Source organism: Canis lupus, unplaced genomic scaffold (genome assembly GCF_011100685.1).
Source record: "Canis lupus familiaris isolate Mischka breed German Shepherd unplaced genomic scaffold, alternate assembly UU_Cfam_GSD_1.0 chrUn_S2266H2466, whole genome shotgun sequence".
Classification (NCBI taxonomy): Eukaryota; Metazoa; Chordata; class Mammalia; order Carnivora; family Canidae; genus Canis; species Canis lupus.
Window position 1 is genome coordinate 22,825 of NW_023331154.1, and position 26,894 is coordinate 49,718.

The 26,894-nt window shown below is 54.4% G+C and overlaps 2 protein-coding genes and 1 long non-coding RNA gene across 5 annotated transcripts; 2 read left to right on the forward strand and 1 right to left on the reverse strand.

The window, feature by feature from the left end:
* Positions 1 to 7,546: 7,546 nt before the first annotated feature.
* LOC119879079 lies at positions 7,547 to 10,386 on the forward strand. 2 transcript variants are annotated; one of them, XR_005387325.1, is made up of 4 exons: positions 7,547 to 7,768; positions 8,003 to 8,196; positions 8,824 to 9,025; positions 9,921 to 10,386. It is a non-coding gene; the product is annotated as an uncharacterized LOC119879079 (long non-coding RNA). The 2 variants fall into 2 exon arrangements; XR_005387324.1 differs by having other exon boundaries at positions 7,554 to 7,768; positions 8,824 to 8,941.
* A 3,914-nt stretch (positions 10,387 to 14,300) lies between these two features.
* Positions 14,301 to 16,690, forward strand: LOC119879078 (MARCKS-related protein). The gene is made up of 2 exons (XM_038589535.1): positions 14,301 to 14,573; positions 15,413 to 16,690. The coding sequence occupies exons 1-2, from the start codon at positions 14,487 to 14,489 to the stop codon at positions 15,923 to 15,925; spliced, it is 600 nt and encodes a 199-aa protein (XP_038445463.1). The 5' UTR covers positions 14,301 to 14,486; the 3' UTR covers positions 15,926 to 16,690.
* Positions 16,691 to 16,889: 199 nt separating this feature from the next.
* LOC119879077 (histone deacetylase 1-like) lies at positions 16,890 to 24,499 on the reverse strand. 2 transcript variants are annotated; one of them, XM_038589533.1, is made up of 11 exons: positions 24,341 to 24,499; positions 22,842 to 22,980; positions 22,240 to 22,381; positions 21,117 to 21,209; positions 19,879 to 19,987; positions 19,656 to 19,796; positions 18,998 to 19,106; positions 18,773 to 18,903; positions 18,341 to 18,493; positions 17,779 to 17,827; positions 16,890 to 17,504 (listed from the first exon to the last, which is right to left on the reverse strand). In XM_038589533.1, exons 3-11 carry the CDS (start codon positions 22,294 to 22,296, stop codon positions 17,477 to 17,479), a joined length of 870 nt encoding a protein of 289 aa, XP_038445461.1. In that variant the 5' UTR covers positions 22,297 to 22,381; positions 22,842 to 22,980; positions 24,341 to 24,499; the 3' UTR covers positions 16,890 to 17,476. The 2 variants fall into 2 exon arrangements, with proteins under 2 accessions (XP_038445461.1, XP_038445462.1); XM_038589534.1 differs by lacking the exons at positions 22,842 to 22,980; positions 24,341 to 24,499 and adding an exon at positions 22,459 to 22,811 and having other exon boundaries at positions 17,339 to 17,504.
* Between the last annotated feature and the right edge of the window lie 2,395 nt (positions 24,500 to 26,894).

Below are 26,894 nucleotides of genomic sequence, written 5' to 3' on the forward strand. Positions count from 1 at the left end.
TGGAAACAGCGTGTGTACACAACTCTTTCAAGAATGTTGGCTGTGAAGGGGAGCTGGAGAAGGACATGGGGTTGAAGGAGGCTTTCTTCTTTTTCAAAGATAGGAAAGACTAGAGCCTGTTTGTTTGCTGCTGGGAAGGAGCCATCAGGGAGGGAGAGGTTGGATGGAGATAGAGAAAAGAGGAAGGGATGAGGGGAGGGAGAGTCCCTAAGGAGGGGAAAACAGGAGATTAAATCCCCAAATATGGCTGCAAAATTGGGGGACAAGTCAGGGCCTGTAGTAGGCCCTGGGGGCTCGGAACAGCTGCCCACTCTCCCCAGCAGCCAGTGTGAGTCACTGGGGGGGGAAATAGCCCAAACTGGCAGTGTGGGAAAGAGAGCTGGGCCAGCACGTTCCACTGGATCCCCAGGGGGTCGGGGAGCAGGGCCCAGCCTGGGCTCTGAGCCCTGAACCCCATGCTCTGATCAGAACAAGGGCACCTCTGTAGGGGTGGGCAGAGCAGTATGAAGCCTGGGTTTTACTTTTGGCTTCTCTCTGCCACTCTCTGAACCTGTTTCCCCTTCTCCCAAGAGGGTGTTAGACCAGATCAAGGGCTTCTAACTTTTTCTTTGTTGGGGGTGGTGAGGAGGGTTTGCTGTCAGGGATCCTTTCTAAACTCTTCCCAGAAATATATATGTATTTGGAACTTTGAGACAGTCTAGGGAGTCCTGGATCCCCAGAAGTTCATTCATAGAATGTCTCCAGATGAGAACTCCTGAACTAGAGGTGGCTGAGGGGCCTTCTGCCTCTAACGTTTGAAAGTGCCCTGGAGCAAGGGGCAAAGCTCTTGAAAGGGCCTTGGGAGGCAGAGCTGGGGGACCCTAAGCCTGGGAGCAGGCCCGCCTTTGGAGGTGTGCGTCCTGCCTGAGGATGCCATCGGGGTGGGCCTGCAAGCAGAGGCTGGGCCCCGGGTGGGATGGGGAAAGTCTATCCAGCCGGCAGCCGATCTTGCTGCCCGTCCTTGGTCCTGGGGGCAGGGGGGAGTAGGGAGTGTCTCAGGAGACCTTGGAAATCCGGGGCCTGGCCGCCTCCCACCAAGGCGGCGGGTGAAGTCCGACCACCGCCCAGACCCACCCGCCCCCGCCCCGCTCCGCCCGCTGACGCCTCCTGCTAAAAACGGGCGTCCCGGGGGGAGTATGGGCTTTCAGGCCTCCCCCTCCACCCCGGCGGGTATTTAAGAGGCCGAGGCCGGCCAGGCGGGCCGACGCCATGCTCTTCACCGAGACTGCCCACTTCGTGGTGAATTTTCTTCTGTCCCGGTGAGGGGGCCCCGGGGAGGGCGCCGGCGGGACAAAGGGCCTCCAGCAGCGGGGGGAGGAGGCGCCGGCCGAGCGCCCCGACCCCGTCCTCCAGGCCCTCCGGCCCCCCGGCCCACAGGGCCTCCGACGCAGGCCGGGCCCGCCGCGGAGCTCGGGGTGACGGCTGCCGCGTCTCCCCCGCAGGCGGCCCCGGGCCCCGCCCCCACAACCGCCTGGACCAGGAGCTGTGTTTCTGGGGCTGGCCGCGGCCCGGCCCTGCCGGCGCCCGCCTCCCGCCGCAGCCTGGGCGACTACTGGCTGAGCCCGCAGCGCCGCCGCCCGCCGGGCGCCGCCTGGCGCTGGCCGACGCGCAACCTGCTGCTGCCTGCCGGGGGCCACCGTGCTGGCGTACGTGCCCTCGTACGCTGCTGGCCAGCTGCTACGTCCGTCGCCCCCCGTCCCACTTGGATCGCGCCCGTGTCTTGTCCCTGGGGCGGGCCTGGTCCTTTCCTGGTTCTTTATCCTTTTGTTCTTTCCTGTTCTTTCTGTTTCTTATGCGGAAGGGGCCCGTCAGGGTTGGGTACCCGGGCCTGACGGGGCCGGGAGCGGAGAGGGGGCGGAACCCGGCGGGGGGGGCGGGCGGCCGCTGAAGCGGAGGGAGGGTCGGGGCCAGGCGGAATGGGCGTCGCCGGGGGGCGGAGCCTTGCCCCACCCTCCTGTTCGGCCCGGACTTTTCCCCTCCTCCATGTGAAAGCACCGGATGGCAAGGAATATTAACTACCATTCCTGGGCAAGAGGGAAGAGGCCATCTAGCTCCCCTGCGCCCCGTGAGAGCCGTGTGAGGGGCGGGGCCAAAGGAGGGTGCGCCGGCGGGGCGGGGGTTCAGGGGGGCGGGGCCTGGCGGAGGTGGGCGGGGCAGGGCGAGATGCCAGCGTCCGCGGAGCTTCCCCAGCCGCTGCCTCCCGGGCTCCAGGACCTGGAGGGGACGGGCCATCGGACTCTGCGGGATTACTCATCCTTCCTTTCTCTGACCACCACACTTTTTACAAGATTGACAGATTTGACTATATTAAAATTTCTGTTCATCAGAAGGCACCTAAAAAAGTAAAATAGAGGGGTGCCTGGCGAGCTCTGTCGGTAGAGTATGCAACTTTTGATCTCAGGGTCCTGAATTTGAGCCCATAGAAATTACTTTAAAATATAATAATAGGGCGCCTGGGTGGGTCGGTGGGTGAAGCCTCTGCCTTCCGCTCAGGTGGTGCTGCGGGCGGCGTCCTGGGATGGAGCCCTGCATCAGGTTCCTTGCTTAGCCGGGAGCCTGCGTGTCCCTTGCCCCACCTGCCCCACCTGCCCTGCCTTGTGTTCTCTCTCTCTCACTATCTCTCGCTCTCTCAAACAAATAAATCAAAATCTTAAAAATAAAAAATTATAATAAAGTATAATAGGGTTCCAAACAAGGCTCCTGCCTAGCAACCCAGCTGAATGACCTGAGAGAAAGGAAGTCCTGGTGGCCTTGAGGGCACAGTACTGACAGTCACCCTCTGTGCATCTCTGAATGCCTCTGCCTCTGAGCATGGCTGTGTTTCTCTGGGTGTGCATCTATCTCTGATCTCTATGTCCGTTTATTTATTCAACAATTACTTATCAAGGATCAAGGGCCTGTTTTCGTTTATGCTAGGTTTATACTCTGAGTGATTGAGCTGACATTGAATTCCCTGCCCTCATGGGGCTTACATTCTGGTTAGAGAAACAATAAAAAGAAGGGATAAACAATGCCTTGGGTTTGAGAAGAACAAGGGGGCCAGGTGCTGCTTTATATGGAGTGAGCAGGGAATCTGTCTTGTCTAGAACAATACCTGACTCATAATCGAGGCTCAGTAAATGTTGCATGAATGAATGGTTTGGTTAGGTCCTGTCTGAGGAGGGAACTCTCAATCAATGCTTGAAGGATGAAGGGTCAGCCACTCCAGACCCTGGAAAGAGTGTTCTGAGTGGAGGGAACAGCACAGGACTAGTTGCCTCCGGCTGTCTGCCCTGTTGTATCCCTGTTGCCGGCTCTGTTTGTTGTCTCTGTGATCTTGGGAATCCTAAGGCAGGTTTAAATAGGGCCCCTCCAGGGTCTCCGGAAGTGAGGTCACTGCTGAGCTGATTCACCCCCTGGCCTGCTCTGGCCTAACTAGCCTGGCCCAGCCATTCCCCTGGAAGCCGACCCTCCCCCCAGCGGCCTCAGTCCCATGACCTCTGGCTCCTTCCCGGGCTAGCATCCTGTAGCAGGCAGGAAGGCCTTCATGCTCCCTAACCACAGTCCTTCCTCTCACTCTGCCTTGCAGGCAGAGGAGTCCTGCCTGGACAGAGAGGCCCAGGAAAGACCTGACAGAGTGGGAGGCATAACCCCCTGCCGCCCCCCCCCACCCCCCCGCCCGGGCTACACCTGGGAGGGGCAGAGCAATCACTCATCTTCGAAGCTTCTGCTACATGTATTTTGTCATTCAGTCCTTCAGCGCCCATTTCATAGACAAACTCAGGCAGGCCCAGAGAAGAGAAGGGGGCAGAACTGGGACCCGAGCACAGGCCTCCTGATGAAATAGTAATAATCAGGATCCCTGGGTGGCGCAGCGGTTTGGCGCCTGCCTTTGGCCCAGGGCGTGATCCTGGAGACCCGGGATCAAATCCCACATCGGGCTCCTGGTGCATGGAGCCTGCTTCTCCCTCTCTCTCTCTCTCTCTCTCTCTCTCTTTCTCTCTCTGTGACTATCATAAATAAATAAAAGTTAAAAAAAAAAGAAATAGTAATAATTGTGACAACAGATATTTATTGCCCATTTATTCTCTGCCGGGTACTGTGCTAAAATTTTGCGTGCATTTTCTTTTTAAAGATTTTTAAAAATTTATTTATTCATGAGAGACACAGAGAGAGAGAGAGAGAGAGAGAGGCAGAGGGAGAAGCAGGCTCCACCTAAGGAGCCCGATGTGGGACTCGATCCCGGGACTCCAGGATTACTCCCTGGGCTGAAGGCAGTGCTAAACCGCTGAGCCACCCAGGGATTCCCTGCATTTTCTTTTTTAAGATTTATCATAAACCGGGGATCCCTGGGCGGCTCAGCAGTTTAGCGCCTGCCTTCACCCCAGCGCGTGATGCTGGAGTCCTGGGATTGAGTCCCACGTCAGGCTCCCTACATGGAACTTGCTTCTCCCTCTGCCTGTGTCTCTGCCTCTCTCTCTCTCTCTCTCTCTCTCTCTCTCTCTCTCTTTCTCATGAATAAATAAATAAAATCTTAAAAAAAAAAAGATGTATCATAAACCTACTCACGGTGGCTACCACAGTTATTTCTTTTCCCCTCAGAGGACACTGAGGCTCAGAGCCATTATGCAACTTGCCCAGGGACACCTAGCTAGTTGGTGGCAGAGCTGCGTGTGACCCCAGGCAGTGCTGGATGCCCAGTGACACACCCGCCGCCTCAGGGTTCCAGGGGATGTCATGGAGGTCTGTTTTCCAGGGATTTCAGGAGCCGGGCTTCAGGTTCATCACATGACGTCCCGAGGCTGACTCGTGCCAAGGCAGGACGAGCAGGAAGATGTCCTGGGAGCCCTGCAAAATCCTGTATCCCTCTCTGTGGGTGAAGATTCTATACCTTTGCCCTCCTCCCTGGGATCTCCATGTTTCTGCCCCTTTACTGCCCAAATAAAGCAGTTTTCACCTCTCTGGCTCTCTCTACTTTGGGGGGTGATCCTTTCAATTCTCCCCATTCACACCCGCTGAGATAGACTGAACCCGCAGGGCTGGGGGGTTGGTGGCATCTTCTGCTGTCACTCCTGACCCTTCCACTGCCTTCATCGAGCCCTTTCAATGGGAGAGAATGGATGAACCAGACCTGGCTCCTGCTCTCCAGACTATCACAGTATCACAGCAGGAGAAAAACAGAGACATATGCCAGTTCAGTAAAGTGCCACAGCAGGGTGACATTAGTTTTTTGGGGGCACAGTGAGTCCTCTGGTGGGCCAGGAAAGACTTCAGGAGGGGTTCCTTGAGCTAAATCTTAATGGTTACGCAGGCACTGGGTAGGCACATAGAGGGAATAGCACTCCAGGCCGACTGGGCAGCAGTCATTTACGGGCAGAAATGGTCATCCTGCCGAGGGAATCGTGAGACTGGCAGTCAAGGGCCTCTGCCTGAAGTGAGGCTAACTGAGTCTGGCGCTTCAAAGACTTGACTGCTAAAACAAGGAGTTGGACGTTCTCCAGGAGGAGATGGGGAACCGTGGACAGGTTTAAAGCAAGGGAGAGACATGGGCCCTTCATGGCATCTCCAGGCCTAGAGCCTTCCCCGGGTTCTCAGGGACCATGCCGGTGGGCAATGAGTAGCCTCTGGCGGTCAACCAAGTCCAAGGCCTCAGGGCACCTGTCCCTATGCTCCCCCTTACACACTCTGCCAGCGTCTACCCGGGACTGAGACCAGGAGTGGATCCTGTCCAAGCCTCCCTGCAAAGGTCTGACTGAGGGTGCTGATGGCTGGAGGATGGAGTCTTTGGGCTCTTACCTTAACTCATCCACTCAGTGGTCAACAGCAGCCCCCTTCTGCATCCCATGAGACCCAAGTATGGTCCATCCCATGCCCTTTATGGGGGACTCAGTCACACAAACAGGTAACGACAAGGCAGTCCCACTCCAGCTCCCCACAGGAGCAGACTCCTAGAACCATCTCCCTTCCACCTCCAGCCCCTCTCCCTCCACGTGGGTCCCGGTCCCTGTCTCTGGTGCTCTCTGCTCCCTGAATGTCTCTGGATATTGTCTTCACCTCCTCTGCCCTCCACCCTCACCTTGTCCCGGCCACTATCACTTTCTTTTTTTTCCTCTCTGCCCCCCCCCCGCCCCCCCGCCGCCACGGACACTATTGCTTTCATCTGGACCAGTCGCTCTCTGGTTTTCTCACCAACAGCTCTGTCCCCTCTAGCCCACCAGGACTTGTTTTCCTGTTTTGTATGTCCTTGTGGGTCATCCAGGATAATCTCCAAGGGTAGCTGGAGTTCTGGAGAGATCTAGGCTAGGGACAAAGACTTCAGTCATCAGCATATAAACTTTCATACACACACACACACACACACACACACACGTACAGAGAGAGAAATAGAGAGTGAGATCTTCCTCTCCAGCACAGATTGCTCTCTAGACCCATTGATTCTAATGGCATCCCAAAGTCACCTCACCTCAACCTGTCCCAAACTGACTTCTCCATCTCCACATGTGCCCACCTCTCCTCCTCTAAGGCTTCCGTGTGTGGCCTGGCGCCTCCATCTACCCATTCGCTAGGCTGGACCCTCAGCACCATCCCCTGTCCTCCCTCCTGACGCACTCCCTCCCTTAGTCCCTGGTCCTTCCCTGAGTCCTGCCCCTTCTGCCCCCTGCACACTGTCCATATCTCTCTCCCTCTGCCTTCCTCCACCTTCCAGCAGCATTTGACGTGGTGCATCACTCATTCCCATTGGAAACCATTGCTTCCCTCGCCTTCAGGGCCCCCTGCTCCTGGACTGCTCCCTTTCCCAATGACCATCGGCTGGGTGCCCCTGCTAGCTCTGCTCCCAGAGTCTTAATGTTGGTGAGCCCCCCCTGGAGCTGTCTTCTTGAGTCACTCCTTTTCTGGTGAATCCCATCCAGTTCCATTCCAATTTGGGACACCCCAAACTCTTAAGTCCAGCCTCACAGACTCAGTAACTGCAAGTCTGCTATCTCCATGGGGCTCTGATGGGCATCTCAAGCATTAACTCCAAAGCTATGCATGTAAGCCTCAGCCCTAAGAACAGGCCCCAGCTCGGGAAATGCTGGTGTTGGCTGCTGCTCTGGACCTTTAGTTCAGGACCCCATAATGTCTAGCTTGGGTGATTGCAACAACCCAGTGTCTCCCTTCTACCTGGCAGGGAGGGACAGTCCAGGCAAAGGGACTGCCTGCGTAACGGCAGAAAAGAGAGCAAGGTTATAGCATGGTGGACAGTCCAGAGTGTGCCATGGGTGCCAGATGGCCAAGACCTTCGATGTAGGGTGCAGACATCCCGAGGGCAGTAGGAAGCCACAGCAAGGTCTAAAGCCAAGGGGACATGGTTTTTTTTTTTTTTTTTTTAATTTATTCATGAGAGACAGAGAGAGAGAGAGAGAGAGAGAAAGAGAGAGAGAGGCAGAGACACAGGCAGAGGGAGAAGCAGGCCCCATGCAGGGAGCCCGACGCGGGATTCTTTCCCGGGTCTCCAAGATCATGCCCTGGGTCTAAGGCGGCGCTAAACCGCCGAGCTACCCAGGCTGCCCAAGGGGACGTGTTTGATTTGACATTCCTTTCACTCCTTTGTGCCTTCCTTGGCACATTTACTCCATCAGCTAGTAAATATTCATTGAGCACCCTCTATTGGAAAGTGACCCCGAGGCAGAGGAGAGCAGCTGGAGGCGCTGGACATGGGGCAGACAGACGAGTGTGAAGGCGGCTGTGCTGCGGGCCTTGGGCACAGGTGAGAAGGGCCGCAGTTGTGGACGTGGAGGAGAGGGGATGATGAGCTGAGCTGGGAGGGTGGGGAGCAGATTCCTGGCTTGGGCAACAGAGTAGTGGGAACCTTATGCTCAGAGATATAGAGTATGTGATGGGGAGAGCCTCCCTTCCTCCTGCAAACCTGGATGTTCTCAGGAGTGGTTTGATCTGGGGTTTTTGTTTTGTTTTGTTTTGTTTTTGTTTTTGTTTGATCTAGGTTTTAAGAAAAGAATAGAAATTCAACAAATAGAGAAGTGGAGAGAGGCATTCTACGCAGAGGGAAGAGTACGTTCAAAAGCCCTGAGGCCACACACACTCAACACTCTGAGGCACTGATAAGCCAGTAGAGTTGAGGTTCTGGGAGCCAGAGGAAAATCAGGAAAATGAGGCTGGGAGCTTGATCCCGGTGAGGTACGCCCTGGAGCGCTGTGGGGGAGGGGTGTGGGCAGGGGTGTCACCAGGATATCAGGGGCCTCTGTGCAGGTGGGAGGGAAGGAGAGTTTGAGAAGGGGTTAGGAGGGGACAGACAGATGAAGTGTATAGGAGGCAAGCTTCCTAGCATGTCTTTCTAGGAATAGTCACTAAGAGGAGGTCCCAGTGGGACACTCGGGGGTTGCAAGAGGAGACGGAGAGAATCCTTAGGGTTCTGGGAAGATGCAGATTCCTTTATCATGGAAGGAATTGATTGAGTCAAATAAATTTCCCTCTGAATAATTCAGCATCCTTAGAGCAGCCTGGTCAGTCCCTCTACCACCTGCCCCTGAAGAGTGTTGATAGAGGGGACACTGGGTCGTCTCAGGGAGCTCCTGGCCCCCTGCCTCCTCTCCCCAGGTTGAGAAGAGAATGAGCACACCGTTGAGTGCCAAGTTGGCACCACGTTCTTGCGCAGCATTTCACTCAGTCATACCAGTGAATGTTGCTGGATGCTCCCGTGTGCTCTGAGCCTCAGGTGACGGATTTAAGGGCTTCACTTGCTGGCATTAGCTCATTTACCTCACAATTACCCCAGACCTGGCTATGATCATTCCCACTTTACAGATGAGGACACTGAGGCTCAGAGAGGCCCTACAGCCACACAGCGAGGACACGATACTTCATGACTACGATTGCCTCAACACAGAAATACCTCGCCGCACCCTTGCTGCTGCCTCAAGCGGTACCCAGTGTCCTCATTTTACGGGGTTGCGCATTGGGAAGCCCAGCGAGGGGAGGGACTTGTCCGGGGTCCCAAAGCTGCAAGGTGGGTCCAGATCATTTGAGGGAGAGGCTGAATGGGAGGAGTGAGGGATCTGAATAGCTTGGAGAGGATGAGGTGGGCCTGGGGAGTGGACCAAGACAGGGTTTCAGTTTCCCTTTTAAAGGGACTTTCCCCGCGGGGGGGGGGGGGGGGGGGCGGGGAATTTTGGTTGGAAAGTTGTAAGCAATCCACATTCCACCAGTTTGGCTGCCTCTTCCACTGTGGCACCCAGGATCCGAACAGAAACTGAAAGTTTGGAAGCGGGGAGGGAAGGGGGAAGGGAGAGGCTCAGGCCACCCGTGTCAAACGGGTTGAGTTTCTGGTGACCTCATCGAGCCTGGGGAAGATAGGCAGGTGAGCTGATGACACATCTCTTGGTTATTGGGGAAATCGGGCCCCAGAGAGACAGCTCTGTTAGTGACTGGGCCTTGGCCAGGTTACACGACCACTCCACCCCACCCCCACATACATGCGTTTGCGCGCGCTCACAGACACACACGCACACACACACATGTTCACTCAGAGACCAAGGGAAGAGGGAGGGAAGGAAGAAATAAGAGCACTGAGCAGCCTCAAATCTTAAAAGGGAACCTATAGAATCCCTGTGCCTGTGATTTGGTGACCAGTTGGATGGTGGGTCCTATGAAGAGCCCCTAAGGTGCCCCAGTATCCAGGCCCAGGTTCAAGGCCCATGATTGGCAGGGAGGCTGTGGCCCTGGGTGCTGCTGACAACCAAACCAGAACCCAGGATCCCGGGGTGTCGAGGGCCTGGGGTCCTGAGCCCGTGGCCACCTGGCCTCTCCCTGCTGACACCCTGCGTGCTGCTCATAACTGGGAGCATCTGAGCCCTTTGGGAATGCTTCTAGCCAAACTCTGGCCATACTCTTCTGCTCCTCAGAGATCCTGAAAACCACTTTCTGCTGGTGCTGCCCTCCACTGCTGCTTGCTTCCAGAAACACCCCGCCTCACAGGGCTCAGGGCTCATTCCCTCCTCTGTGAATGGGAAGGAACAATGAGGGGACACATTTCACCGGCTCACGAGGTAAGGTACGGAAAGCAGTTGGCACAGGGCTTGGCATTCAACCGTGTGTAAGTAAGCAATGCTAGGAACTGTGATTATTGTTTCTGGTGGTCATTCCCGCCTCTTCAAAACTCTCCCGGGTGGTCAAGGATCTCCATGATTCTGTACTCTGGGGTCCCCTGCTGTGCCTCCCCTCTGGCTCCCTCCCAGACTCCTTCCCTGGAGCCCTGTACTGCTGCCTGCCTCTCCAACGGTAGGGCTCCTCACTGGCCTGGTGCTTCCTGGGTGACCTCATGCACTGCTCAGCAACACTTTATCTAGCAGCATCCAGAGGCCCAGATTTCCTGGGGTCAGTTCTGACTTAAAACCTACTGTCTGTTGTCCCTATGAGGTCACTAGCCAGACTTTGGGCCCTGGCCTGTGGCTCAGGAAACATGATCTGATGGCATGTCTATGCACTGCCTCCTGGATGGGGGCACCTCAGACTCAGCAAGGCTCAATTCAGCAAGCACCCCCTCCCACCAAGTTCTCTTTCCCTCTGTTTTCCTGTCTCGAAAGGATCCACTTGACCAGCTGTCACCCATAACAGAGATGCAGGTGACAACATTGTCACTTCGTCTCCCTACTCCCTCCCAACCATGCAGCCAGTCGGTCCTGGAGTCCTAGGGATCTTATTTCCAAACCCTGCTCCAGGTTAGGCCTGTCCCTCCACCCTGCCCTCACACAAACCCATGTCTGTTTCCATTTTGTCCTGCTTTAAACTCCATCCCCGGCCCATGCATATGGCCCTCCTTCATGCAGCCTGCAGGCCCCTTGGCAGGCCCTGGTCTGGCTCTTTTTCTCCCCTTAAGGCACTGCCAGTCTCTTCCCCTAGATGGGAAACCCCTGAGGGCAGGGGCCCTGCATGACTCACAGCTGGTGCTCCACCACTTGTGAGCAGGAGGAGGAATACTCTAGTCTTTGTGAGTATGAATCATGGAGCCCAGCCTGTCACTCACCAGCAAACAGGCCCAAGAAGAAAGGACTAGCTCACCGTTACAGAGCAGGGGGAGACAAAACTAAGGTCTCTAGGTCCGGCTGATGCTCCCCAGGAGGAGATGGGGTGGGGGCGACTGGAGCTAAAATCTGGGCGGTGCCACACCAGCACTACTGAGGTCTCCCTTGGGATCCAGCCATTCTCTGATGTCTCTTCCCTGTTCCAGGTGCTAGTCCCCTGCTGGGGGTCCCCCTGCTAGGAAGGCCCAGCCCCCATCTGACTAGTTCTTGCCCACTCACACCTCACCTGGCATCTAATCTGATCCCCACCACAGGGCCCAGTCGGAGACCTCAAAGTGCACCCAGCCCTCCTTTATGGGGTCATGTTCTTCTCTGCCTGCCTCCCACCTTCAGCCCCACCCTGTGGCTCTCCTGAGGTCCTGGGCTTCCTGCCAAGGAAACTCATTCCCTTCCATCCAGGAAAGCTAGAGGCATCTCAGGCCAGAGCCAGGGGCTGAGGCTTCACCTGAGAACGGGGACAGCCCCGGGCTGGTGAAAATATGGGGTTCTAGTCTCTCCAGCTGCTCCCTTCCCACGTCCATTCCTGAGTTATCCTGTCCTTTCCATCCTCCTTTCCCTGCTGCTCCATACCTCATAGGTTCTGACCATCACAGCATCAGAACCCACGGGTGCACACACAGCTGCCTATGGGGACACTCACACCAAACACCAAATAGCTAATTTATCATACATGCTCATCGAGATTGTCTCCCATAGCCGCACACACTCATGGTTATATGCCCAGTCACACAGAGACACAGTTACGAACACACAATCTCAAGGACAGACAGGCACACACCTAGAAAATCTCAGAGACACCAAGAGTCAGCAAGCCTCTCTTGCCCTGAACACACACAAAGATACAGACTCACACAAGCACAAACGTGCACACCTGGTCACACACACACACACACACACACACACAGAGTCACAAAGTCTCTCACACACAGACAGATACAGAGCAATACACAGTCCCACACAGAGGGAAACAGACACACACAGTTGCACACAGGCCCCTGGAGACCATGGAACAATGGGTGCATTGTCTGCGCTGGCAGCAGCTGGGGAGGAAGGAGCCACAGTGTGGACGGAGGAGGCCGTGGGGGCTGCTGTACCACCCCCCTCACTCTCACAGCATCCGAAGCCTCTTCCCTCTTCCAGAAGCCAGATTCTGGGGGACCTGGATTTCCTGAGGGCCTGAGCTCCCGGATGAACCTTCCCCAGCCTCCAGGAACACCTGGTGGGAGAGGCAGAGCTCCCTGTGGCCCAGGCTCCCCCAGGGGCTCTGGAAACTCAGGGTCCTTGAGTTCGGATGTTCCTCTCTCCTCCAGAGATTTGCCTGTCAACCCACAGTGCAGAGCCTGGAAGTCCAGGGCCTTGGGATCTGCTCTTAACCTCTGACCCCGAGCCCTCCAGGAGTCACACACTCTCCATCTGAGCCCTGCCAGCCGGTGCGGGCAGCGCCTGGCAGCATTGTGGGTTCCCTATTGTGGTCGAGACAGAGATGCAGGTCACGGAGCCCATCGCTCAGTGGCAGTGGGTGAAGGCACTGTTCTGTCAGTGAGCAGCAGTGGGGCGTGGGGCCCCTCCTATCCCAGAGCTGGTTCTTTGTACCACCCACTCTGACCTGGCAGTCCCCGATGTCAAAGGAGAATTTTTCCAGGGGTTTCCTCAGAGCCCCCACCTCATTTGAGCAGGTCTTTCCGAACCATTTCTCACCTCAGTTACTGACATCTGCTGTGTGCCCTTGGATATGTCTGTTTCCCTTTCTGAACTTCAGTGTCCCAGTCTGGAAAATGAGAGGAGGGGTGTTAATGAAGCTGAGAGCCTTCTGGAGCCTCAGAGTAAGGGGGGAGTGGGTGCTGAGTGGCAATGCCAGCTCAGCCCTCCTCCGCTCCTCTGTGGTCCGATCTGTGGGGAGTTCCTGATTTCTCAGGCCCCGGGGTATCTCCACACCTCACAGCCTCAGGCCTCCCAGGAGGCCTTACCCGTAGGAGGGAAGGAAGGAGGGAGGGAGGTGCTGAGCTGTCCAGGACATAGCCTTGCTTTTGCAACACTTTCCTTCCTCCAGCCCCTATCCCCTTCCTCCTGGAGGCTGAGGGCAACCAGACACGCACATCCGGGGCCAGACAGGACTCTGGAGTTTCCACAGGCCTGTCCACACAGGGGAAGGGGAAGGGGAAGAGGCAGAGGCAGGGGACCAGAGCTGGAGGGTCTCCAGCCACCAGCTCCCGGTCCCTGCGTCCAGGCTCCCCTCCACTCAGGCTGGGCAGGAAAGCTGCGCTGGGTAGCCTTGGGGGTTGTCCTCAACAGGCTGTCCCAGGAGCCTCGGTGAGGTCTCATCCCTCTACTGGAATGTTTGAGGTTTTGTTGAATTCCCTCCTGGAGTTCCTCTGCCTTAATGTGGGGGAGCAGATGTAGGGGGAGAGCATCTGACAAGTCAGACAGGTTGTGTCAACGTCTCTGAGCCTCAGACTCTTCAGCTGTCACAGGGGATGGAAATGCCCTTGTAGATCGCAGGACCGCCCCGAGGGGGGCTGAGGGCCAGGGAGCCGGAGGGTGAGCCTGTCAGTGGGGGTTTGGTGTGACCGGCTGCCAGGGGATTGGGAGGAGAGCTGGGGGCCGGGCCTCACCAGCCTGACCAGAGTGCCTCCGCGGCGGGCCGGATCCCCCAGGCTGACCCGGGCAGGCAGGCGGGGACGTGGGTGGGACCCGTGACGGTGTCCAGGCCTGAGGGGGCGCAGATCCCGGCGCGGGGCCCAGCGGCTTCTATGACCACATTCTCCGGAGCGTAACTCTGGACCAGCCCTCTGGCGAGTCTGGGCATGTGAGCCCTTCCAGGAGTTCTAGGGGGAGACTGACAGGGGCTGTCAGTGCAGGACCGAGGCGTCCGGGGCCACTCCAGGTGCGGGGGCGTCCACCCTGGCGGGGGCGGCGACAGGAGGGAACGATTGCTCTCCCTTTCCTCTGGGAGCACGTCCTCTACCCAGCTCGCTTAACGACCCGCCTCCCCCCTTCCACGTTGGCCCCCACCCGCCCCGGATAGGAGAGCGGGCTGGGGGTATCAGACCGCCAGCGTCGCCCACTGCGCAAGTGGGGCCCGGGACCTGAGCCCGCCTCTGCTCCTCGATTGGGCGCTCATTTAAATGTCCGGCCCCGCCCCGAGCTCGGGGCGCATATATAAGGCGGCTCGGCGGGCGGCGGGCGGCATTCTGGCGCGGAGCGGAGCGGTGGCGGGCGTAGCCAGCGGGTCGGGCGCCGAGAGGGGGTGCAGCTCGGTTCCCCCCATACCCCTCCCCCTCAGGCGCGAGCCCCACCCCTCCGCCGGCCAGGCCGACCCGGCCGAACTATCCCCTGCGGCGCGAGCCCGGGGCCGCCCCGGGCGCCCCCCAGCAGACCCCCCCCATCATGGGCAGCCAGAGCTCCAAGGCTCCCCGGGGCGACGTGACCGCCGAGGAGGCAGCAGGCGCTTCCCCTGCTAAGGCCAACGGACAGGTGGGTGCGCTCGGCACGGCCCGCCCTGGCCCCCTCCTCCCGCACCTCGCCCCCTCTGGGGCCCTGGGCCGGGGCCGCGCGCTTTGTCCGGCCCGGGACACGCGGCGCCCCCTCCCCCGCCCGGTCCCTTTGTTCTCGGCGCCGCAGCCCCCGCGGGCGAAGCGAGGGGAGGGGCGGGGAGGGGGCGCCGGCCTGGCCCCGCCGCCTTCTTTGTTTGCGGTCCCGGCCCCCGGCGCTGCCCCCCGGCCGCCCCGAGTGCCGCGCGGGGAACAAAGGCGCTGGCGGGCCGCGCCAAGGGGGCGCCCAGGGGCCGCGGGGCGGGTGCCCGGGGAGGGGGGAGGGCACTCCTCCCGCAGGCCCGACCTCGGTGGCTCACAGCCCTTTTTTTAGTGGGGAGTCGAGATGTGGGGAGAGCCCGAGGTGGGTGGGGGGCCCGTTTACACAAAGCGGGAGGCTGGGAAAATGGGCCGTCCAGGTGCGGAGAAGAGCGCCCCGGGGCGGCTTCCCGCCCGATGTCGGCTTGCAGGGCTCGCCCGCCCGCGGGGAATCGGCGGCCGCGAGCGGGTCTGCGCCGAATGGAGAGCGCGCCCCGGGGGAGGTGGGTGGGGGGCCACGGGACCCCAGCGCCTCCTGCCGGCCGTGGCCTCTGCGCTGTCGGCCCCCGCGCGCTCGTGAGGGCAGGAGGGAGATGTTTGACGGGATCCTGGTGGGGGTGAGGCCACAAGCAGCCTCCCGGGTTGCAGAAGAGTCGGGATCCTATTGCCTGGAAGGGGTCAGGGGCGGGTGGGGGGAGGAGGGGTAGAGCCCCAGGCCTCATTGCTGTCTCCTCTGCCCTGCAGGAGAATGGCCACGTGAAAAGCAATGGAGACTTATCCCCCAAGGGTGAAGGGGAGTCGCCCCCCGTGAACGGAACAGAGGAGGCAGCCGGGGCCACTGGCGATGCCATCGAGCCAGCACCCCCTAGCCAGGGCGCTGAGGTCAAGGGGGATGCCCCCGCCAAGGAGACCCCCAAGAAGAAGAAGAAATTCTCTTTCAAGAAGCCTTTCAAATTGAGTGGTCTGTCCTTCAAGAGAAATCGGAAGGAGGGTGGGGGTGATTCCTCTGCCTCCTCACCCACAGAGGAAGAGCAGGAGCAGGGCGAGATCGGTGCCTGCGGCGAGGAAGGCACAGCCCAGGAAGGGAAGGCTGCCGCCACCCCTGAGAGCCAGGAGCCCCAGGCCAAGGGGGCAGAGGCTAGTGCTGCCTCCAAGGGAGGAGACACAGAAGAAGAGGCAGGGCCCCAGGCTGCAGAGCCGTCCACTCCCTCGGGGCCGGAGAGTGGCCCTACACCTGCCGGCGAGCAGAATGAGTAGCTGGGTGGGGGCAGGTGGGTGATCTCTAAGCTGCAAAAACTGTGCTGTCCTTGTGAGGTCACTCCCTGGACCTGGTGCCCTGGCTGCCTTCCTGTGCCCAGAAAGGAAGGGGCTGTTGCCCCCTCCCAGCCACGTTCCCTCTCCTTTTCCCTCCTGTGGATTCTCCCATCATCCATCTGGCCTTCCTCTTAAGGCCAGCTGAAGATGGTCCCTTGCAGTTTCCCGAGTTAGGTTAGTGATGTGAAATATGCTCCTGCCCCTGGCCCTACCTCTCCTGCCCCTACCCCTGCAGAAGGCAATTGCTGGTTTTCTTCCCCAGTTCTTTTCCAAGTAGGTTTTGTTTACTCCCCAAATCCCTGAGCCAGATGTGGGGTGCCTACACTCCCAAACCCGAGTGTCCAGCCTTCCCCTCTGTTGAGTTTTTAGTCTCTTGTGCTGTGCCTAGTGGCACCTGGGCTGGGGAGGACACTGCCCCTGTCTAGGTTTTTATAAATGTCTTACTCAAGTTCAAACCTCCAGCTTGTGAATCGACTGTGTCTCTTTTTTGACTTGGTAAGCAAGTATTAGGCTTTGGGGTGGGGGGGAGGTCTGTAATGTGAAACAACTTCTTGTTGTCTTTTTTTTTCCCCCTCCCATTGTTGTAAATAACTTTTAATGGCCAAACCCCAGATTTGTACTTTTTTTTTTTTTTCTAACTGCTAAAACCATTCTCTTCCACCTGGTTTTACTGTAACATTTGGAAAAGGAATAAATGTCGTCCCTTTAGTAGTGCTTTTTAATGAGTGGTCTTCTGGGGGTAGGGTGAGAAGATCGGTTAACCTCAACCCTTGTGGGAGGGATTAGGGTGAAGGTTAAGTTTGTGGGGTTGTTTCCTTGTTCATGGAGTTGCCCAGATTCTCCTGGACACGAGAAGGGCAGGGAAGTGGAGTTGAAATCAACCCAGGGATACTGCTAGGAGACAAGCTCAGGAGGATGTAGAAATGTACCATTTTATTACAAAGATTCTCATGAAAATGAAAATAGTATCTCAAAAAAGGATACCTGACTTATCAATCTCCACCTGCAGAACTGGGCAAGGATAGAGGGCAGGCAGTGAGTTCCTTGGCTCACATGGGGCCAGTGGGAAGGTATGATAAGAGAACCAATCTAAAAATGGCTGATGTTACCTTAAGGAGCCTGATGGGAGGGTCCCAGAAGACCCAGCCACTCCTAGAATGCTCAATGAGGGCACCTTTCCAAAGCTACGAAGCAGGCACTTGGCATTTCTGGATTTTGTCCTATGGCTGCTTAAAAGCATGCCTTCCAGAACCGGTACCCTTTATGGTTCAAAATTAAGAACTGGGGAAGGATGGGTGGCGAGGCAGCCACTAGAAAAGCTCACTCATAATGTGTGCCCTAGGCTCAGGGCCCTGGTTCCTGTCTAGTCCCTGGGGATATTTATATTTAATATATTTTTATATAAATACACAGAGAAATAGAAAATATAAAATCTGAGGGGTTGTGGGAGAAAGGTGGGGAACTTGGCAGGAAACCAGAACTGGAGAGGTCTGCTCAGGCCAACTTGACCTCCTCCTTGACCCTGTGGAGAGAGCAGAGACTGGCATGAGATAACGTGCCCCAGAGGCCTGGAGGCAAAAATACGGGGACAATGACTTCTATAGGACCCCAGCTGCCCAGGTGACTGCCAAGGGCTGGGGCTTCCTAGCTCTGCCTAGAACTGCAGAGACAGACAGACTGGTCCCTGAAAGAGGTCTTTGTAAGCTGCACCAGCTGTCCCTGCGCCTCCCTCGGCAGGGCGGACAAAGGGGCTGGTGCTCCAATGCCAGGGAGATGGCCGACAGCTCCTTCCTCACCCTTTGGCTTCTTGCTTCTCCTCCTTGGTTTTCTCCTCTTCTGTGACTTCTAGAACATAAGAGTGCAGGGATGGCCAAGGCTCCCCTCCAGAAAGACCCATGGAATCTTCACTTAGGCTGAACCCCCTTCCCCAACACAGCTCACTGGACATACAAAAGAGAAAAGCCCATCCCAGGCCCTCCCCTTGAGCCCTGCAGAGAACAAACAGGTTGGACCGGTTTCCCAGCCTGCTAGTGCCTGAACCCGGTGGGCGGGGGCAGCCCCCTGGGAACCTGGGGTGAAGCACTGGGAAAGGGGCTTGGGTGGTGTGTGAGAGCCACACTCCTGACCATGGGGAGACTAGGCATGTCCCTGGCTCTGGAGCCTGGCAGGGCTCAACCGGCCAGTGCAGATAACAAATTGAATTTCATTCTTTTGTGGGTCCTGCTGTTTCTGGGGGTGGAGGCAGAACCCCAACAGAAGGCAGGGCCTGAGTCAGCTCCCTCCTAGAGCCCTACATACATTCATCCTCCTCTGGGGCCTGGGGCTCAAGACCCAAGTCTGGGCATGACCCAAACCCACCTTTCTTCTCTTCTGGGTCTTTCTCTTTTTCGTCCTCAGTTTTGACTCTCTTGGCTTTTTTGAAGTTGGAAGAGTTCTTACGACCACCTTCTCCCTCCTCATCAGAGTCCGAGAACTCTTCCTCACAGGCAATTCGTTTGTCAGATGAACAGACTGGGAGGCAATGGGAAATGTAAGTGAGACAGCAGGAGATCAGCTTTACCTCAAGGTCTGTGCCCAGTGCTTCCCTGTGTGTCCTCCAAGAGACACCAAGGGAAGGGGGTGACTAAGAAGAGGGGAAGGAAACTCAGACTCCCTAAATTGTCCCAAGAACTAGAACATGGGTTTCTCAACAGATGAGTAGCTTAGGAGGAACATGGAACCAAGAACAGGGGTGGGAAGCCAGAGCTACCTACTGAACGGGAAGGTACCGCCCCCGGATCTGGGTCTTACTAGAGATGCGCTTGTCAGGGTCTTCTTCGTCCTCGTCGCCACTCTCCTCTGGAATGGCATCCTCAGGAATCACCTGCATTTGGACCCCAGGTGCGTGGGGCAGCATTCTCAGGTTCTCAAACAGTCGCTGTCTATGGCCAATGGTAGAGAGGGTGGCTGGGCTCTGGTTAGGGACAAACCAGAGCCTGGAATGTTCAATCAGGGGGTGCATGGGGATATACTCACTTGATCTTCTCCAGGTATTCATTGGTATTCTGGTTGGTCATATTGGAAGGACTGATGTGAAGTTTGAAATCTGGTCCAAAGTATTCAAAGTAGTCATTGTACGGAAGCTCTAATTGGGGCAGGAGATAGGAGTCAAGAGACCTGGCTGCCACAGGACCCCAAGAAAAAAAGCATTTGTAGGTTTGTCTGGACCTGTCAGCCCAACCATCTAACACAGAAGAATGCCTCTGAGATGGTGAGACTTGGGTACTTAGTGGGGTTTCAATCTTTTTAATGCTGTTCTCCAGTGTCACCCTCCAACATACACACAATGAGAAGAGGCACAAGCCCAATTTGGAAAAATTTAGGCAATGCCCATTGGGAGCATTTCCTCACTGACTATCCCAGATCCCCTACAGAGTAGAAATTCCAAAGCTATAAATAACCACTGATAATTCTGTCTAGACCAGAAGCAGGAGGGAGAGAGGACAGGGTCAAGAAAGGACTCAGGAAAAAACTGGTGGTCTGACTATCACAAGAGGATAGGCAGGAGAATTAATCGATGACTAGCATCAGAAGAGGGGAGGCCACACAGCTAGTGGGAAACGGCTTGTGAACTTGAGGAAACACAAGCTTCAGCTGTGCCCAGCCCAGCCTGGCTTGGCCCTGGAGCTCTCACCATTCGGGATTTCCGTGTCCAGGGCCACAGCTGTTTCATATGTCCAGCAGCGGGCCACATTACGGATGGTGTAGCCGCCTCCTCCCAGCATCAGCATAGGCAGGTTGAAGCTCTTCACAAACTCCACACACTTGGCGTGCCCTTCGGGGAAGAAAGGGTTTGTTGGATTACAGGAGCACCCAGCAGGACCCTGCCCACCCATCCCTATGCTACCTGGCCTCACCTTTGATCGTGAGATTGAAGCAACCTAACCGATCCCCAGACAGGGAGTCAGAGCCACACTGTAAGACCACCGCACTGGGCTGGAACATCTCCATCACTTTGGACATGACCTAAAAGGACACATCCCGGTAACCACCAGCTTGAAGAGGTTATGTGATGTTTGGGGCTGCAAAGGATGGGTGCAGTACTTTGGCATCATTTACTCCTACTTTCCACTCTCCCTCATGCTGGGTGGTAGGGAGCATCAGTCTGGGATTTCAATTTTCCAATTTGAAAGGCTCTCCAAGATCTTTCTAGCTCTAGTAATGCTGAACCTGGAACAGCCTCATCTTTTGCTTCCTTCACTGCCCAAGCTCCAGTGCCACTTCTGACTGTCAGCTGCATCTGCCTTCAGTCCTACAGACTCTGTGCCTCATATTGTGAGGGGGCACTCACTTTCATCTTTCTCACTCTGACAAGATTTTGATATCACCTAGGACAAAGACCATATGTTGGGCTTCGCTGCTACCCTTACTATAAGGCATATAGGAAGCACTTCACTACCTGACCCTATTAGGTTAATAATAAGCCAGTGATGGTTCCTTGTGGCTTACAGGCAAAGATTTAACTCCTCAGCTCAGCATTCAAGGCCCCCTTTGAAATCCTGACCCCAACATATGTTTCCCATCACATCCTTCAATGGTCCTCCCATATTTGAACTAGTCTAGATGCAGCTACATACAGGCACCTCTGTACTTCTGCTGGTGCTGTTCCCCCTGTTGAATGCCACCCCTGCTCTCCAGCCTCCACCTCCTTTACATAGGCAACTCATTTTTCAAAGTCCAGCTCAAATATCACCACCTCTGTGAAGTCATCTCTGACTACCCTCCCCCCAGCCCAGGCAGCCATTTGTCTCCCACCCTTCTGTTCATCTTGCAAAAACAGTAATGACCACACGCTGTCGTGTATGTGCCTGCCTCCCGCAATGTAGACTGTGAGGTCTTCAAGGGTATGATTCATGTCTTAGATATTCTTGTATCCAACAGAGGGCCTGACCCACAGAAGGCATCAATAAATATTTGCATGAATTTCATTCCCCTAGCTGACCACACAGCATACAATCCAGGGTCAAAACACATCTCATTTCCCAATCAGCTTCTCGGGGTTGGGGGAGAAGTACCTAGGTATGCTGGAGGTACTTTGCTACCCATCCCTCAGACTAAGTCTGATTGCAGCCCGGGTGGTGGATAAGCCACTTACCGGCTTGAAAATGGCCTCATAGGACTCGTCATCGATCCCATCTCGGAGCGGGTAGTTAACAGCATAATACTTGCCTTTGCCAGCCCCAATATCCTAATCAAGAAGGACATTAAAGTAATAGTGAAAGATGAAGCTAGGAAGAAGTTCAAGATGGGGGCTGGAAGGCTAAGGAAAGAGGCAGTGGTTCTGAGAGAGACAGGTGGGGCCCTGGAGCTGAGCCAGGGACAGAACAGGGGCATCTTGGCTAATACCATCCCTCACACAGGCTCACATCTCTGGACACACCACTGAGCCTGCGCCCAGGCTGAGAACTATTTATGGAGCCAGAGATGGAATACCCTACCCCATAGCACAAGACCTCACCTTTGGATTGGGTTAGAGCTGCTGGTGGCTGGGTCACAGAACTAACACTCACCCTGGGACAACCTTTTCCTCCCCAGAGAAGGCAGAAGAGTTCTTTAGAATTGGAAATGCCCACTTAAAAAAAAAACGAAAGAAAGAAAAAAAAAAAGGAAATGCCCACTTATTCTAGTGCTTGCCACAGCAAACAGATGAACTAGTGCCACTCTTTCACCAGAGGGTTACATGGAAAAGGGCTTGTTTCATAGTCATGATAATAGAAGCAGATACAAGAGTTTGATGAGTTAGCTTCCAAGGACTCTTATCCTGAGGTCTATTGATGGGCTTCTGTAAGGGGAGGTATCTGTTATTAACTATTCACTATCAGACACAAAAGGTTTCCTATACTTTCTTGAGGACAGAGTCCATAGCTTGCAGTCAGATGATCAAAGGGAAAGGTTAAGAACCCTTGAGATGGCCCATATGAATTCCAATTCCTAGCCCACTGGAGTGAACCTGATGTTTCTAGCCTAAAATTCAAGTCCTATGGGACATCTGAGTAGTGTAACGTAACTTAGCTATGGCCAGGAGGGACCTCTCATGAGAGCCCTATCCCTCTCTTCCTCCAGAATAAGGGAGGAAGGCGATCAGGGCAGGTACCCTAGGCTGGGGTATGATGTCCTGAATGGCTAAAGAGGCAGGAGTGGTTTCTGGTGACATGAGATAGGAGAGTTAGAGCTGGCAGCTGAGGGTGAGCTGGTAGGCCCCTGAAGGGAGTTCTCACCCGTAGGTCCCCAGTTCCTGGGAAGTACTCTCCGTATTTATGAAAGGACACAGTCATGACCCGGTCTGTGGTATAGAAGGCCTCTTCCACGCCATCGCCGTGGTGAATATCAATGTCAATATACAGCACCCTCTGGTGATACCTAGGATCAGAAGGGGGTCAGGGGTCTGGGGGCTCTCTGGGGATGGGACGCGCCAAGGGCGCCAGGTCCCAGCTTACCGGGCTGGCTGCCTCCCTCAGGTATCTCTAAGCACCAGAGACGTGGAAACTGGCTGAAGGAAGGTGGAAGAGCGGCAGGGTGTCTCCAGAGGCCTGACCAAGCCGACCAAGTCCGATCTTCCTACTCTACAGCCAGGGTCAACTCCAGCCACACAGGGACACTTTGGAGGCAGGATCTGAGCAGTGCCTGCCCCTGATCTTGCCGTGGGCTCAGATCAAACCAGGACCCCGTCAAGGAGAGGATGGCCAGAGACACTCACTAAACACAATCCTAGCCAACACACTGCTAGGAAAAGTAAACTAGGGAGGCAAGCCCATGGGGAGAGGGAAGTGGGAACCTGGCCTAAGGTGCTCCTCCAAGAGACAAGGCCAGGCAGGCATACTTTAGCAGTTCCAGGATGGCCAAGACGATATCATTGACGTAACAGAAGCCAGATGCCTCAGACTTCTTTGCATGGTGCAGCCCCCCGGCCCAATTCACAGCGATGTCTGTCTGCTGCTTATTCAATTTCACAGCACTCGCTGGGTGTGAGAGAGCAAACACAAGACTGTTAGCAAACCATCTTCTCCCTTTCCCCAAGAAGCCCAGAAAACCAGTGAGAGGTAGGACCTATCAGACAACTGGACTGTACGATCCAGAGGCCAGTCCTCTCCCTCCTTCCCTATTCCAACAGAGAGTAAATATGACCCTGGCTACTCTAAACAACTTTTTTCCAAACTGAGGGTGGTAACCCATCAGTAAGCCTTAAAATTGGTTTAATGGGTCATGATTAGTATGTGTGTACTAAACAAAACAGACTAGGATAAAATAACAGTAAAGGTAAATGCTCTTCTGTGAAACTGGCTTCTGAGCAAGAATGTGCATGCAGAACCTCAACTGCGTGTAAATGTATTTATTACTGGGGTTCATGGTCAAAAAATGATGAAGATACTGACTGAAGGTATCAGAAGCTCCAAGTACACACTGGCCCCAGAAGCTAGAGAAATAGACACTTGTGTAATCAGGTGCATTTGTGGCAGTGTAATTCTAACAGCAATAAAAACATGGAACAAGTCAAGTGATCCAACAAGAGGGGACTGATTATATCAACTAAAGTTGGTCCATAACATGGAATAATCATGTAGCCACTAGAAATCATGCTATAGTCTACTAGAACTAAAGAAATTTTAAAGATTTATTAAGTAAAAGATGCAGACACAAAAACTATACACATGTGACACATTTTTGCAAAATACAGATGTATATGTTTAATCCACATATATACACACAGAAAAAAGAATGGATATATAAACACCTAAATGGTAATAACGATTATCTGTGGACAGTGTGATTGTGGGCAACTTTTTTCTGTGCACATCTTTGTTCTCTGAGATTATATTGGGAGCCAAAGGGGAGAGGAGAGGAAATAAGGATCATAGGAAAATAAATATTTGTTAAGAAAGGGTTTAGAGTAATCATAGAGGTAATCTAGAAGTTAATAATGGAAGTGGGAGATATGTGGGGACTATTTCTGACCTCTAAAGGTAATTACTATGGTCTTTTGTAAGACACAGATGGTGACACTTCCCATTTTCATAGCACTTTGCAGTCTGCAAATTGCTTCTATGTACAGCATCTCCACAACCCCATGAGGTCCGCAGGGAATTCCAGTATTTAAGATCTCTTGGTAGGAAAGGACAATCAAGGACACCTGTCAGTACCATGTCAGAGACTAAACCTAGGCTGGGACTGAACCAGAAGGATATTTTAAAAGACGTAAGGTAAAAACTCATAGGACCGTTTAAAGGGTCCCAGATCAACCCCACTGGGACAGCGGCCTAAAAGGCAGGCCTCACTAGTACAACCCAGCACAGCCCGTGAGGAGGGAGGTATATTCCTTACCCACAGAGCCACCAGTAGATAACTGACAGAATTCAAACAGGCCATCAAATACTGGACAGTCCTCACCGACGTTGACTTGAAAGACATAAGGGAAAGGTTAGTTTCCACAATTCCTTTAGTTTTTGTTTACACATATGAGCCTATAGGGCGGGGGGAATCCACAGAATTTGGATTCATAAGGCTTGGTCTAGTTCAGGCTCTACTTACTGATTCTTTTTTTTTTTTTTTTTAAAGATTTTATTTATTTATTCATAAGAGACACAGAGAGAGGGACAGAGACACAGGCAGAGGGAGAAGCAGGCTCCATGAAGGGAGCCCGATGTGGGACTCAATCCCGGGTCTCCAGGGTCACATCCTGGGCCAAAGGCAGCACTAAACCGCTGAACCACCAGGGCTGCCCTACTTACTGATTCTGTGACTGGATCAAGTCATTTAACTTCTCAGAGCTTTGGCTCATTACCTTTAAGTAGCAACCATGATATCTGCCTCACCTAAATGTTGAGAAGATTAACAGAAGTCTTACTGGGGAAGAATACAGCAAGTAAGTACTTGGAAAATGTTAGCTCTTTCCTCGAGGGAGAAAATTGAGCTACTTATTCCTGGGTTGGTTCAGATCTCACTCCAGCTGACTAACAAGGCAGAGAAAAACTGAGACCTATATAACTATCATCCACTGAATGCTTAACAATGTGCCAGACACTGTGCTAAAGGCTTTAGATACCTCGCACAACCTTCTAAGGCGATTTGGTCCTATTTTATAAATGGGGAAACCAGCTCAGAGACGTGAACTCCTAATTAATAGCAGAGGCGATCTTAAACATTGGTCTGCCTGCCCTAAAAGCCCATGAAAATATACTCAGGCCTTCTCCCCAATAATTTCATATACAATCTCATTGATCCTCATCACAACCCCATGAGTTGGACAAGACACATCAACCCCACTGTCCAGAGGAACAAACAGATCCAGAGAATTAAGCGACCTGCCCATAGTTATATAAGGAGGCAGTGGCAGAGCCAGAATGAGAGTCCAGGTGTCTCGACTCCCACAGTCCAGGGCTCTTGCTACTACACCCAAGTGACAACTGGAGTCAAGTTATTTCCGGCCTAAAGGGGCAAAAGTCCAAACTAACACATAATGAGGAAACACATGCAAACAGTGATGCAAATGAACTGAGAAGCTGAGAGGCAGGAAAGGAAGCACACCTGAGGGCTGTAGAGTCACAGAGCTAGGGAGGAACCTCAGGGCTCCGAGTCTCCTCTCCTAGAAAAGGAAGCTATGAGGGGTGCCTGGGGGGCTCAGTCAGTGAGCATCCGACTCTTGGTTTCACCTCAGAGCCAGATGAGGCTCTGAGGCTCAGCACAGAGGCTGCTCAAGATTCTCTCCCTCTCTCTCCCCCTCAGTCCACTCTCAAGCAGTCTCTCCTCACATAAACAAAATCTTTAAGAAAACAACCAAAAAAAGGAAACTATTGAGACATGAATGATACACAGGAAATTACAGGCAGGGTAGGCTAGACCCTTATCCCTTGCTCTGGCCTTCCTATTGCACTTGCTGTCAACTGGGGTTCCCCACGGAGAACAAGGAGGAGCCCTAGGAGGAGGGTAGCAGAGCCCAGCTCAGACTGCGGTAACCCACTGAGACGGCTGAAGCTCAGTCTGCAGTAACTACACACGCTACCCACTCTGGCACTGGCCTAGACTGAGAGGGCTCCCTGCCAAGACAAGCGCTCTGGGGAAGTGCGGCCTGCAGAAGGGGGTGAGCAGTAGTCGGTAGCTATCACCCTCACTCCCCAGTTGTGCACTGGGAGGCTGTGTCAATAAGAACTTTGGTCCCTGGGGCCAGGATCCTTATCCACTGGCAACCGACTGCCCCTTCCAGCTGCTTCCTCCTTCATTGGGTTTGGCCTGCCTAGGTTTCCAGAGTTTTGCTTATACTTCCATCTGGGATGTGGAGCCACCATGGGAGGAAATGGTTGTTTTATTTATTATTATTATTATTATTATTTTAAATATTTTATTTATTTATTCATGAGAGACACAGAGAGAAAGAGAGAAAGAAAGAGGCAGAGACACAGGCAGAGGGAGAAGCAGGCTCCATGCAGGGAGACTGACGTGGGACTCGATCCTGGGATTCCAGGATCATTCCCTGGGCCGAAGGCAGGCGCTAAACTGCTGAGCCACCCAGGCGTCCCTTTATTATTATTTTTAAGTAAGCTCTATACCCAACATGAGGCTGGAACTCATGACTCTCAGACTGAGAGTTCGTACTCTCAGTTCGCCAGCCAGGTGGGCCAGGAAATGGTTTAGATAAGAGAAAAAAATATTTTCCTTCAGCCCCAAACCAACACGTGGCTCAAAGAGCCAGCCCATTATTCTCAGCTCAACAAGCTGTGTGACTGGAGATGGAAAGGGGGGAAGGGACTGAAGACCCTCACTTGTGCTCATCTGTGAAATTAGGGAGGACTTTTCTATGGGTTTCTCTCTTCCACTACAAAACGTTTCTTACTCTTAGGCTGGTGTTAGAACGAAGGGAGCAACAGTGGGTGAGAGATGG

Coding starts and splice junctions, on each gene's coding strand:
- LOC119879078 (XM_038589535.1), top strand. CDS start 14,487: ATGGGCAGCCAGAGCTCCAAGGCTCCCCGGGGCGACGTGACCGCCGAG. Junction 14,574..15,412: donor CTGCTAAGGCCAACGGACAG/GTGGGTGCGCTC, acceptor TCTGCCCTGCAG/GAGAATGGCCACGTGAAAAG.
- LOC119879077 (XM_038589533.1), bottom strand. CDS start 22,296: ATGACTGTGTCCTTTCATAAATACGGAGAGTACTTCCCAGGAACTGGG. Junction 19,107..19,655: donor GGACACGGAAATCCCGAATG/GTGAGAGCTCCA, acceptor TGCCCCAATTAG/AGCTTCCGTACAATGACTAC. Junction 18,904..18,997: donor GAATACCTGGAGAAGATCAA/GTGAGTATATCC, acceptor CATTGGCCATAG/ACAGCGACTGTTTGAGAACC.